Below are 14042 nucleotides of genomic sequence, written 5' to 3'. Positions count from 1 at the left end.
AAACCACATTCGAACAACATTTTTTTATATAACATCTGAACAACAAACTTAACGAGAGAAATAGATACATTCGATTCATTTCAATTCCTTTAAATATTCAAGAAATAATTATAGAAAAGCAGTATGGGTGATGAAGTTGACTAGAGACAGGATGGATCAATGGAACATGCCATCTGACATATTCGCCGACATTATCCCCATGAATGAAACATACATATCGGTTATATCAAACCTAACTCTCTCATTTTTAAATTTGGTGACCATTTGCTAAACATTTCTCTGTTAGTTTATTATTTTTATACGTCTCCTCATTTTATATACACATATCTTTTGATCAATTATGAGTTCTCCGAGACATCCAATCTGAGATTTATGGTTTCTAGCTTTTTCATTTATCTCTGTTTTCTATTTTATTTTATTCATATTCATGTTTAACGTATCGGCATTGTTATACTAATATCGATAGCGATAAAAAAAAATACCAATTTCGATCGATAGAATATTTTTGGTATTTAGATCATATGAATATTTAACTATGCTAGTGAAGTCTTAAGAGTTTAAATGATTATTTTCCGTCTACATAGTTTAAGATGAACCTGCATGCATTAATCAAATGATTCTTTTAACCGTAATTTGGGCAACTGTCGGAACATGAAATATAATTACGTGAGTAATGCAGTGTATTCAATAAAAATATCCAAAGTTTTGTCATTAAATTAATAAATTTGTGGCATGCAAAGAGCCGGCGACAGAAACTACAAAAAGCAAATGGGAGGGCACATGCGTGGGAATGGGATGAGCACAACAACGGCCGTTGGAATCTCTTTGGTCGTTGAAACGCTTTTTAATTCCTTGCTTCTTAAAAGATCAAAATTACTTATTTTATTTTATGTTTTATTATTTTTTATATCAACTTTGTTACATGAAGACATATAGTCAACACTATGTGTCCGACATAGTGTCATGAAATTAATGTGGGAAGAATAGAATAAGATCATGATATGATTGCCAATACAAGACTTGAAACGTATATATATATATACACTTTATGTAAATATGAAATATTTGGAGTCTCGTAGGTAATTATTTCCTAAATTAACATTATTCACTACAACTCGTAACCACTAAATGGATCAAAGAGTGCAAATTTATTAATAAAATATGAGGTACATTGTACGTAAGATGATATTTAAGCTACTTAGTTGAATAAAAATGGTTAATTAACAAATAATTCTATGTATTCTTGTAAAAAGGTTGGCTAGTGGAAAAACTCTATAGATATTCTAAATGTTACTATCTTTTTTTTTGAATTAAAAGATATTTGAAAATTACATAATGTTGAAATTAATGAAGGCACAAGTTGATACTAATTTTAGAAATGAGCACACATCATACATGTGTACAACCATGATATAGAAGAGGAGAAAATGATCGACTAACTAACTTGACCATCTCAAGTCTCAACCATAATGCAGATAATCATTCGAAGTTAAAAATCATTAAAACCATATTTAACATGTGATAATTAATATTAGGTCCATACGTAAAAATCGTAGATTCGTTTCGAAGTGATAACTTAAATTCTCTGTGATTTATGTATGTGAAATTTGTTTTCTTGATAACGATGTCACTTCCTTGATCCTCCGTCTTTTCTCCTTCTGTTCAAAGTTACCAAACTGTCGCTAATCAACAGAAGCAGTGATTACTATTTGATTAGTTTTATTACCAAAACAAGAAGAGGGTGAATGAACCCGAAGAGCAGCTCTTTCGGTCTTCTACAACAGGTTTCGATTTCTTCAGTTCGTTTATTACCTGTTAAGCTCGTTCCATCTTGATTGTGATTTTTGGTTTCTGTTCATTCGAATTTCAATCGCTCCAAGTTTGTCTGGCTAATTCTAGCTTTTGATCGATCTTCTAAAAACCCGTTTGATACCTTTTTTTTTATATAGTTGGACAGCAAAATTATTTGTCTTTTAATTATTTACTCTTGTTTTTGTTATTACCCCCTTATTTAATCATTGTGTAAATGTAGGTACCCCCATACCTGAGAGCAGATGCCAAGACTTCTTGAAACACCAAAAGAGCACGGTGTGGTACCTTAGTAACTTTCCTTTTGGCATACATGGATCAGAGAGACCACGATAGAGCTTCCCTGCAGAAATAAATATAAAAACAGAACAAAATGTCTGAGAGGCTCCTCCTATCTATCACTGCCACGTACGTTGTAGTCAAGCATCTGCAAAGAGAGGCACCAAATCAGCAGAAACGAAATGATCAAGGATTCTGATTCAAATTTTAAATGGAAGTGATTCGAAGGAATATTACTCATTCAAGCCATTGGCAGGAGTCGTGAGTGAATTCAAATGAAGGATCTTGAAGCAGGTCAGAGCAATACTCGTTTCCCTGCAGTTAGTGAAGACAGTCAACACATGAAAAAACACCTATTACAAGAGAGGAATGTGAGACCACATTTGGGTATCAGAATGGTTGTTAAGAATGTCACCTGTGACTTACCTTTTCACATTTTTCAAACGATTGCCTTTGGCTTGAGACTGATTTTGTGGCCAAAGTGCAATGGATTCATCATCAGACAACTTTTCATCTTTTCTCCATATCTTAACTCAGCATTCAGACCATCAAGGGTATCAAGGAAAAATCAGTAAAGAGTTAAACAAAACACACACAATAAATATTATTAATTCAGAAAATAGATATTTTGGTGTTGCAAAAGATTTACAAAATATCTAGGTGATTTGATGTGATTCCAAAGTTACACTGAGAGAGAGAGAGAGAGAGAGAGAGAGAGATAAATGAAGTAAATAGTAATTCAGTAGTACCTTTTTGTTCATAGGGCTACAAGGGTCCTTGGTTCGGTAAAGTGAGGCCTCCAATTATTATTCTGCAGGAAAACAGAGGCATATCAGATGGCATGAAATCAAGTGTTCTATGCATACAAGCAACTTTTCTGGGGGTGAAAAGAAGCATAATACTTGATTAGAAACTTACGGTGAAGCTATTGAAGATGGTTTATGCATGTTGGTTAGCCCTTTTCACTGCTTGAAGATTAAATTCCTGAAAGAGTAACAAATGAGATCTTTACAGATTAATTAAACAGTTTCATTAAGCTATGAGTATGTTATGAAGTCTGGTTAATCCCAGATGAAGGGTATTTACCTGAAAAGTCTAGCAGATGTATGTGGTGTACTTCTTTGTGGTGGAGGCAAAGCTGGATCTGTCGAGATCTGTACTAAATCACAGAACGTATTACGTTTCATTGAAGTTCAACATGGTGTCTAGTCTTTATGATGATCTCCCTGCAGTCAGTGAGACAAACAACACATGAAATTAAAAAAATCCATCAATCAAGGGAGTTCGCAAGCCTTGTATATATAGGTGTTGTATAGTTGTTGGTGGAACATTTAAGATCCTATTTTCTCAGACGTGTCATACTTTCAACGTAATCTTATAGATAAGTAGAGGACATACCTTATGCTCTTCTCCGACAGAGAGATTCCATAGTCCACCAGCAGCTTCGTCAGCCACATGTCAGTTGATTGACTTTGCCAAACCAGCTAGAATTCTGATTCTTCCTTCTTCAACAACAAACTTTGCACTAGCCTTAAAAATCAGATAAAGAACAAATGTTAGTGTGACCAGTCAAAAGTATCAAAATCACTTAGTCTGTTTGAATTGTAAAAATAATTTCAAGAAGCCTTAAAAAGTCTCATAATCAGAAAAAAAATCAAACTGATTAGTGAATAGTGGAAGTTGAATAAGATAACTCACCTGCACAACTCTTTGGCATGACGCAAATAAAAGCTAAAAAATTATATGATCACACACGAGAAAACACAAAACGAAGAAGAAGATATTTACCAGGTCGGTAGAGCTCTGCATCTGAGGCCATCTAACTGACTTGATGAGCAAAGATTGTTCCCCCTGGTTACATAAATCAGATCACCAATCTATTAGCATCAAACACGAGAGACCAAGCGTAAACAAAAAACAAAAAACAAAAATCCAAGCAAGATTTCAAATACCAAAATAGACATGTTCATCATTTCATTTAAAATAAAGGGTTAAAACGCTAACCTGCTGTTCCGGAATTAACTCCTGCAGATGCGACTTCAGGTCCTGCATTGCCACCCATAAATACAAAATGAGCAAAAGATCCCAAGCAGCGGGTACAATATAATAACAAAAAAGTAAATACCATTCTCTCCATCATTATTGGACTAGAAATAAATCAAACTTGCAAATGAAGAAGGTTAGTTGAAATGAGCTTGAGACGCAAATAAAAGCTAAAAACTAGATGATCACACAGGAAAAATGCAAAAAAAAAAAAGAGAATAATTACCAGGTGCGTAGAGAGCTCTGCATCTGAAGCCATCTAACCGGATTGTTGCCTCCTGGTTAGCATCAGACACGAGACAAGCCCAATGTCAATCACCAGAGAAACTAGCTATTCACCTTCACCTACCTGAATCAGTACAGCAAAATCACTTAGTCTGTTTGAATTGTAAAAATAATTTCGAGAAGCCATAAAAAGCACAGTGACAGCAAAAGCATACACCATTTTGAAGTCAAAGAGAAGCATACCTGAAATGAATTTTCTACCTCTCGCTGGTCTCCGGATACCAGTGAACAAATCTCTTCGTCTTGCCGGTAATATAACCATCTCCAACAAAGCTTGTTTAGCTCCATCAAGTACAGCTGCAATAATTAAACAGAGACCCTAATAGACATTAGAAAAGAAAGAAAAAAAAAAGAAAAAGCAAATCAGCGATATCGACCATAGCATCATCCATCCATCATCATAGAATCTACAACAACACAAGGACAAGTTATATAAATCATACCGTAGAAGAATGTCATACACCACCGCACCTTACCTGATTCTAGACGAGAAGATAAAGTTCAATTCAACAAAGCAATCCTAGTGCCTGCCCTGGACTGTGACGACGATCTGCATCAAAACAACAAAGCAATACAAAAACAACCAAGTAAATCATAATAGCATTAGCAACCAGAATCTACAAACAACAACACAAGGACAAGTAAGTAAAATCAAACCGTAGGAAGAGCCGAGGAGCCTCCATGATTCACTTCCAACACACCACCTGCAAGACGAATAATAAACTTAATTACTTAGTGGGAACCAAAACCAAAATATATCAATTCAAACCTCCTGTACAGTAATACCATTGCCTCGAGGATCTGCATCAAAGGACAAAGCTTAAAACAAACTCTCCTCTCGTCTAGGAAAGAATTTGTGGAGCATCTCTCATCTGAATGTGTGTGTACACGGCAAAAACATCTAGGAACACACAAGAAACAGAGTATTAAAAATAGCCAATATTAAGGTAACCTGAAAGATAAACTCAGCAGAGATCATAATGTTAAACCTGAAAGTTAAACTCCCACAATGTTTTCTCTTTGAACATCCCAAACAGTCAGTAATCCAGGTGCCTCCTCGATCTGCAACAAAAGAGAGACTGAGATGTTAATTCACGTACATATAGGGGAAAAAAAAAGTAAAAGATGTATTAAGACTTAAGAGGAAGAACAAAACCCATGAAGACGTAGAGCACAGAGAAGAAGGAGTCCATCAAAGCCATCACTGATCGATCAAAGCATCATCCAATACCTGAAATAATCCAAAACCTGAAAAGGAAAACAGAACAATTAAAAAAACAAACCCTAAGAAAAAAAAAGCAACTGTATCGATTCAAAGAAAGACACCAGAGACTAGTTCGTGTCCATCAAAGCCATCATCATTGACTGATAAAATCAAACCCTAAAAAATCCAATGATCGATTAAAAAAAAACAACATCAGAAACTAGTTTTTAAGAATTTCACCACCAACGAAACGAACGAGTGAAGATGCTGTACTAGAGAGTCAGAGGAACAAAACCCCTGAAGACGTGGCACAGAGAAGAAACGTTTCCATCAAATCCATCGACTGATAAAAGCATCATCCTTAAAACCCCTGCCCTGAAAACGAACAGAACAACAAGTTAGAAATCAAACCCTAGAAAAAAAAATAAGCAAGTTTGAAAATCAAATAGATCATAGATTGAAATAAAAACATCAGAAACTAGTTTTAGAAGAATCCTGGTCCACCACCAACCAACCAACGAAACGAGAGAGCTTGCGGAGCGGAGAGACTTTTACACTCGCTACAGAGAGGAACGAGAACGAAGATAGAAAAAGATGGTGAGGAAGATGTGAGAATGAGATAGAGCGTTATTATATTTATAGACGGTCTAGATCTAATCCTATTCATGTTTTGACGACTAAGATTAAGTCGGTAGTCAAACCAAGTTTGACTCTTTTGTCCAGCTGGCAATATTTCCTTTTTCTTTATAGACGATCGCGATCTAAAACATTCATGTTTTAATATGGTCATCAGCATTAAACCTACAATTTCCTTTTCTTTTGTTTCGTTAATTTTTTTATGAGACCGTTAGAGATGAGACCGTTAAGAGAGATTATTCATGTTAAGCAAGTAATCAATGACCAATATATATATATATCAAAATTGGGCAAAAAAAAAAAAAATGAAAACCTTAGATTAATGAATCTAACGGTTCAAAAATAGAAAAGGAAATAATAGCTAGGTTAAAAATCACGACCGACATTTACATTCTCTATAAATATAACGCTCCACTACTTATAATCACATCTCTCATCTTCTATCTTTTTTTTTTGTTTTTTCGTTTTTGGTTCACCTTCGTTACTTGAAAAGTGGCCTGGTGTGGTATTCTTCTAATCCCGACGGGTCCATGACTCCATGATGTTGTTTTCAACTCGATCATTCATCGCTCGTTCCTACTTGTCAAATTTTCTAGGATTTGGTCTTTTTTTTTTGTTTTGTTCTTCTTGCAGGTCTTTTGGAAACGAATATATGATGATCCGCTCCCTTCGCTTCTGAATTCTCACTCCTCCTACGGCTTGGTTTATAATTCTCACCCCGTCGTCTGTTTTTGTTTCCTTACGTTTCTTTTTTTTCTTTGTCTTGCCGGTGTTTGTGGAGGAGGGTCATACGATTGATGGCTTCTAGGGTTTGTTTTCTAAATTACATCAAGTTGCTTTTTTCATAATGAAATTGTTCATGTGATTTACTTGTTGCTCTGTTATTTCAGGTTATGGTTGATGCTTTTATCAATGAGGGTGATGTCTCAAGGAGACAAGGACACGCTTCGATTCTTTCTCTGTGCTAAGGTTTTGTTCTTCCTCTTAACTCTTCTTTTACACTCTGATTCTGGGGTTTTTTAAATTCTTTTGTCGTTTATGTGTTTCTTTTATTGATATTCATCTTTAACTATCAGCATTGTAAAATTATGTTTTCAAAAATACTAATATTAATGTCGATAAAAGTACACCAATTTCGATCGTATATTAGCGAGGCTGGGATCATGACAATACACGCGTGTCGTCTCGTCTTACAGAGTTTAAATAATTATCCTCAGAGTTTATATCAGTGTGCATTTGATTTTTTTTTAAAACGTAATTTGGGCTACTGTCGGAATATGAAATATGATTACGTGAGCAATGCTGGGTATTCAATAGATATCTTAGGTTTGTCATTGAACTAATAAGCTTGTGGCATGCAAAGAGCCGGCGACAGAAACTACGTACAAAAGATCAAAATTACTTTTTGTTTTCTTTTATTTTAATTAATAAATAATACTATGTTACTAATATCATTTAGACATGAGCACACATATGTATATATAACAATAATATAGTCGAGAAGAAAACGATCGACTACCTTGACCATCTCAATTATATTGTCTGGCAGATAATGACTCGACGTGAGTAAATCTTTACATGTGCGAAGTAATATGGAGTCCATGCATAAAACCGCAGGTTATATTTTATAATTATAACTTGAATTCTATGCTATTTATGTGTGTGAAATTTGTTTTTCTTGACAATGATGCATCATACTTCATACATATGTGAAAGCTCTATGACATCGAAACTAATGGTAGCTAGATAGTTAGTTGGTGAGCACGTCGGATGAGATTCGGTAATGCATTTTTTTTTTTTTTTTTGTCAATTCTTCTCGTTATTTGTCTATTCAGTAGAAAATTTTGAAAGTGAAGTTCTTTCGTTTTCTTTGCCTACTTTTTTTTCTTAATTATAATTTTAATAAATTAGCTAGCATAGACAATGGTTTACTAAGAAGAGTTCCAGTCAAGACGTAGCACCACAATCCTTTTTGGATTTTTTCTTCTTAGGATTAAGAGGATACCAAACAGTGTCAAGAGATTGATTCTTATAGTTTTTGATCACTGATCTCTAAATAGCGGTTTTAATTGGCAAGAAGTCGGTTAGGTTTTTCAATTCAGAGTGGTCCATCACCACATATCCGCATAATTATCATATAATAAAAATAATCGTTGGTCACTCCGATCCTGAATTGTAGTTATGATAACTCACGACGAAAAGAAAAGGCAAAAAAAAAACTGTTTGAGGTTTTTCAATTCAGCATCTTGGTGAACTTTTAAAATAAAAACTATATTAGTCATGATATATTTGGACCAAGTTGATTATATATAAGCCATAACCCCGATTTTGTTTTCCTCTTTTCCCTTTTGTGCGGCTAATGAACAAACTCGGATTTATTGAAAACCCCAAGTTTTAAATCACTAAAATCCCTACATTTCAACTACTACTCACAATTTTTGTCAAACCAAATCTGAGTTATTATATATATAAATCCATAAATGATAAAATAATTTTTTAATCAGCACTATTTAATTATTATTCAAAATTGTTTAAAATATTCTTCCTCCAGTAAATATTTTTTTTTAATTCGCCGCTTAATGAAATTAACTAATCAATTAATCGAAGAAGCATTAAACAGAGTTAGGTGGGAAGATGCTTAGGGTTGTTGACAAACAAAACTCTCAACCCCACAATCATCGGCATGAGCCCCACTCTTTATATCTCGAAATTCATCGTAACTTTAAACTCCCTTTTTCCAATAATCTTTTCACAATTATCTAATCACGAAAACAAAGAATAATACTCTCTCTTTTAAAATATACAATGTTTTAATACTTTTAAAAAGTTTAATCAATCATATACATACAAGACTGTATAATATAAAATATAAAATTAATCTAAAAATTGTATTGAAAATTGAAAACATCTTATATTATAAAACAAAAATATTTTTCTAAACATTCTATATTATGAAACGGAGAAAGTAGTAGTTATAACTTAATTTACAACTAATTAAATAATCATTTCGTCTATAAGTCGTTGTTATCCAAGGCTACGTTACGTCCTCAGTTTATCCTAAGATCGTTGTCATTGTAACTCGTACTATTTGATTATTTTATAACATTTTTTTTTCGTAAATATCACTAATAATGAAAGTTGAGGCTTTACAAAAAGAAAACCTACAGATAAATAACATTAATATATGACAATAGCTTCTAATACTTTTTATAATTGTTGTCTTTTAACTGTTTAACTCTTTCAGATGACGCTTACCATAAATAGTATTTTGTATAAAAATACTGATATGTACCCTACAAATGTAAATGCATTTTGAAAATGCTTATAAATACAGTAACACCAAGATACATGCTTTTGATCAAGTATATAGTTGTAAAAATGCATGTAATTTATTTTGGAGTTTTGACTATGAATGTACGGCCAGACCGTTGTAGATATCAATGATGCATGTACATGTCTATTGGTCACACAAAAAGATAATTACATATATATATATATAATAGTTACAGTATTGAAAAAAAACTTAAAAGAAAGTAAATTAAGCATATCGGTCACACAAAAAGATCCTAATTAAGAATGAAAAAAACTACCCAGATTATTTTTTGTTGACAACTCCATTATTACCGGCCAAGATCAAGTACTTATCTCTTCTCGTGAGGTTGGTGCACTCGAACCCCAACGCATTCCCTATCGTATGTTGCACGTGATTAGCCACCTCGAACTTAGCTTTTCCATTATCAGGTTCTCGACACGTGGACTTGTGGCCACCAGAGATAGGGTCAAGCAATTGAACGGTGTAGGAAGGGAAAGGATTGAGAAGGAAGAAAATGGGATCAAAGGCCTTAAGACCACTAGCCGTCGTGCCATAAAAGAAACTCACATGCGAGTCAATAGCAACTGGTACGATGACGTCACTAACCTCGGAGAAAAGTGGACTAAACCGAAGCAAGTAAGGCTCTCTACACGTAGTTCCTTCCGGACAAACCACGAGATCTCCTTGGCTCAACAATCTCTCCATGGCTTGACCATCCGTGACTCGGTCACGAGTCATTCTAACGGTCTTGATCGGAGCTAGAAGCTCAGATAATCTACTTAGGCTATAAGTAACGGCTTTGATGTTTTTCTTTCTTAGAGCGTATGAAATGTAAAGTGGGTCTAGTAACGTTCTATGGTTACACACAAAGAGACAACCTTTGTTTCGGTCGGAAGAAACTAGGCCGTCCTGGTTGCTGACGGTGAGCGTAAGGTGGATACCGCAAAAGGCCAGAAAAGGATTGGCTACAGAGTAAGGCAGGTTTAGGCCAACGACGATTCTTGCAGCGGCTAAGACGGCGGCGTATGGGGCCCACATGAATAATATGAGTGTGTTTAATGGTGTTGGCTTGATGGCTAAGCGACCATCGTGGAAGATCAGTGGTTTAGGGTATTGATCTCGTGGTAAACTTTCCCAGCTTTTCTTATCTGAATTTCTGACAAAGTAAATCTCCTGATTATGAGAAAGGAAAAAAATAATTAGAGAAGAACTATGTATATCAGTTGAAGTGGAACTATATCGTAATTATAAAAAAACTACTTATTAAATAAACTACTTATGAAAAAAAGGATTAGAGAAGATCAACATTTATCAGTTGAAGTGGACCTATCGTAATTATAAAAAAGAAACTACTTATTAAATAAGTCATGGTATGTATTATATACAACTATATAAGTCATAGTCTATGCATGGTTTGCTATTAATTGCATCAGAGCTTAAAATTTCATTTCTAAAATTTCAAATAGCATTTACTTGCTATAATAGTTTGATTTGTGATATATTGTACTAGATTACAACAATTCATAGTCAATGGTTTTGGAATTAATTACATCACATATAACTTATTGCTTTTTTTCCAAACAAATCAATGCATCTTTCTATTGGTTCAAATAAAGAGCCACATTTAAGACCAAAGAAATTCTATATTGAGTATATAAAACGTAGACTAAAAAAAAAACTTCAAACTATTTAATTTACTATCGAGATTCCATGTGCCGGAATTTTTCTGTAGTTTTTTTTGTAAACAGAAAAGTAACATAACAGCATCTCGTATGCAATCTCTATTTTTTTCCTCTATAAATAGAGTAAAATATAGCAATTTATTTTAGAGGTAAATTTACTTCAACCCATCTTTATTTTCATCTCTAAAATAGAGATTGCTATATTTTCTTCTATTTATAGAGGAAAAAAATAGAGTTCCTCTAAATATAGAGAAAAAAAATAGCAATCTCTATTTCAGAGATGAGAATAGAGATAGATTGAAGCAAAAAAACTTTTATTATAGAGTTTCTCTTAAGAAAAAATAGGGAAAACCATTGTATAGCCTAAGGATTTGTCTCTATTTGTCGGTCCAGAAAAATACAGTTACGTCTTTTGACAAGAGTAAGACCATCACAATTGTTGGGTCCAAAACCTCAATAACCAAAAATATTCATATAAAAGGAAAAAAACCTACTAGAGCACTTTAGATTATTTATTTATTTATATGTCTCAAAAATATAATAATTTACCTGGCAAAATTGAGAGAATAAAGATCTGTGACTTGACGAGTGAAAGGAAGTGATGCCAATAACATGACCACTACTTTCTCTCTCTTCTTGAACCAATTTATCAAAAGCAAGCTCACGTTTCTGCTTAGCTTCCATGATGCCTAAGTAGTAACCACCGGCCATTTTCATCTCTCTCCCGACCACAACTTCAATCTCCAAGTTATCTTTCAAGAACCCATCAATCATAACTTGTGGCAAATCACTCACACCAATTCTCTTTCCCCCTCTTTTTAGAACCTCGAACATCTCGAATCCAACATCTTCTAGAAAATACTTGGGCAAAACTGATTTTCCGGCTCGGAAGCTTTCCTTTTTAACCCCGAAAAAGCTCACCATCACCATCGTCTTCAAACCCATCTCGTAGCTCATCAAGCATATAAATGGATACAGAATGAAGAGGAAAAGTGACCTTATCACTCCTCCTGCTTCAAAAGCTACGACCATGAAGTAAGGGAACAAGGAGTTTGATTTGAGTAGAGCTCCTTCGACGTTAAAGACCAAAGTGTGAGGTGATAAGTCGTGAGCTTGGTGGAGGCCGTGAGAAGGGCATTTTTGGTATTTTTGTTTAGGGTTACGATGACACCAACGACGGAGAATGAAAAACCGGTACAAGAAGATGACAAGACCTCGAAGAGTCGAGATCTTATTATTACCGGACATGGTTTTTGATTCTTTTGACCTCTCTTTTTCTCTGATTACTATATTATATAGATGTTGCTGGTTTCTAGACTCTGCATGTTGAGGGAAACGTAAGTGCCCTGACATATATATAACGAGACCATTGCGTAAATACCCTTGGAACGAGATTAATATTTACGAGGAGTGCCATTGATGATGGTTCATAATTCTTCTTTCCCGTACAGCTTGCATGATTACAATTAATGATCTGAATGTTTGAAATCTGAAAAGTACGCTTACGCGTTGATATTTTGTTTGGTTCGATCTATTCTACTAGTACTAGATAATATGAGTGCGTCTCTCGCAAAGTAGCAAATATGTGACGACTAAAGGCATTTATATAGTTCAATTAATGTCGGCTTCTTTTTTTCTCCTTTCTTTTTTTGTTCGGTTATATGAATTTCAGTATCCAAAACCAAATAATCCAATTACGGTTTGTTAACTTGAATCTCTTTGTCACACGGATGAAGAAAGGGCCTAACAGATATTATACGTATGACGTACGTGGATATAAGAATATGACTATTCGATTCAAATATTGTGAATAAACTAACATTAATTCTCAATCATACAAGTCTTTTTGTAGTAGACTTTTGGTCTTCGTACGTTTAGTTTCCAATAACTCGGTTGCTGATCGATAGTGATAGAGCCACTTGATTAACGTCATTCATCATTTGAAAAATATTGTATTTCCCATTTTTTAATTAATGAAAGCCCTTTAACAAACTACAAAAAAGAAAAATCAAAGATAAAGTTATATATATACAATCCATGTTGACTATATCTCACTGCCAGAGATCCGTTTAATGTTGCGAATTGGTCTCTTCAATTTGTTAATTTAAATAAAATAGTTAAAAAAATCCACGTTAACTTTCGAATTACACAGAGTTTTGTTATTTCAAAACTCTAAAGATTAACAAGACATGAAAAATACTTTTCATTAAACGTCCTAAAAAGTGGAATTTTCTTTCAGTGGTTTGCGACAAAGAAGACATGTCTAAATAAAACGTAGAAAATATGTATTAATCATGGATTAATGTTATGTCTAAAAATTTTCAAACATTACATGATGTGCGACGTAAACCTAATATATACTATATGCACGCTCCAAAATAAGCATAACCAAGGAAGCGACTAGATGTATATAATATATGTTCACATTAAAGTTTCGGTCTTGATGACAAAATAAATGTAAATCGTTTCAAACTTGAATGCGAAAGTTCTCCGATTGGGTTTTACTTTTCTTCTGTTTGTTTTTATCGAGTCGCAATAGATTTTGGACCGAGACTTAAACTTTGTTGAGATTTGAGAAAATGAAATGAAGGTTTGATTTCTGTTATCATAGAGTATTCTACAATAGTAAATGGAATTGGAAGCGTAACAGTGAAGTAGTTAGTAATTCTAATTAGTTAAGTCTAACCTTGACTTACTTTTTTTTTGTGGGCTAAATTGTAAATCAAGGAATACACGATGCAAAACTTTTAAGTATAGCTACATGAGCAATGAAAATGCTACTGGGTCTATC

At 33.9% G+C, this 14042-nt stretch overlaps 1 protein-coding gene and 1 long non-coding RNA gene across 11 annotated transcripts; both read right to left on the bottom strand.

Moving 5' to 3' along the window:
- LOC104738721 lies at positions 1253–6216 on the bottom strand. 10 transcript variants are annotated; one of them, XR_759816.2, is made up of 18 exons: positions 5861–6212; positions 5573–5664; positions 5406–5478; positions 5203–5317; positions 5074–5120; positions 4893–4966; positions 4600–4713; positions 4358–4480; positions 4093–4134; positions 3877–3939; positions 3487–3618; positions 3175–3314; positions 3007–3072; positions 2838–2899; positions 2515–2615; positions 2326–2403; positions 1813–2236; positions 1253–1682 (listed from the first exon to the last, which is right to left on the bottom strand). It is a non-coding gene; the product is annotated as an uncharacterized LOC104738721 (long non-coding RNA). The 10 variants fall into 10 exon arrangements; XR_759817.2 differs by having other exon boundaries at positions 1253–1658; XR_759815.2 differs by having other exon boundaries at positions 1253–1933; positions 2045–2236.
- Positions 9730–12624, bottom strand: LOC104738720 (probable glycerol-3-phosphate acyltransferase 2). Its single transcript, XM_010458911.2, has 2 exons — positions 11801–12624; positions 9730–10742 (listed from the first exon to the last, which is right to left on the bottom strand). The coding sequence occupies exons 1-2, from the start codon at positions 12602–12604 to the stop codon at positions 9852–9854; spliced, it is 1695 nt and encodes a 564-aa protein (XP_010457213.1). The 5' UTR covers positions 12605–12624; the 3' UTR covers positions 9730–9851.

This window comes from Camelina sativa, chromosome 14, assembly GCF_000633955.1.
Source record: "Camelina sativa cultivar DH55 chromosome 14, Cs, whole genome shotgun sequence".
In the NCBI taxonomy this organism is placed as follows: domain Eukaryota; kingdom Viridiplantae; phylum Streptophyta; class Magnoliopsida; order Brassicales; family Brassicaceae; genus Camelina; species Camelina sativa.
The sequence above is the reverse complement of the archived record's forward strand: the minus strand, read 5'-3'. Positions and strand labels throughout refer to the sequence as shown.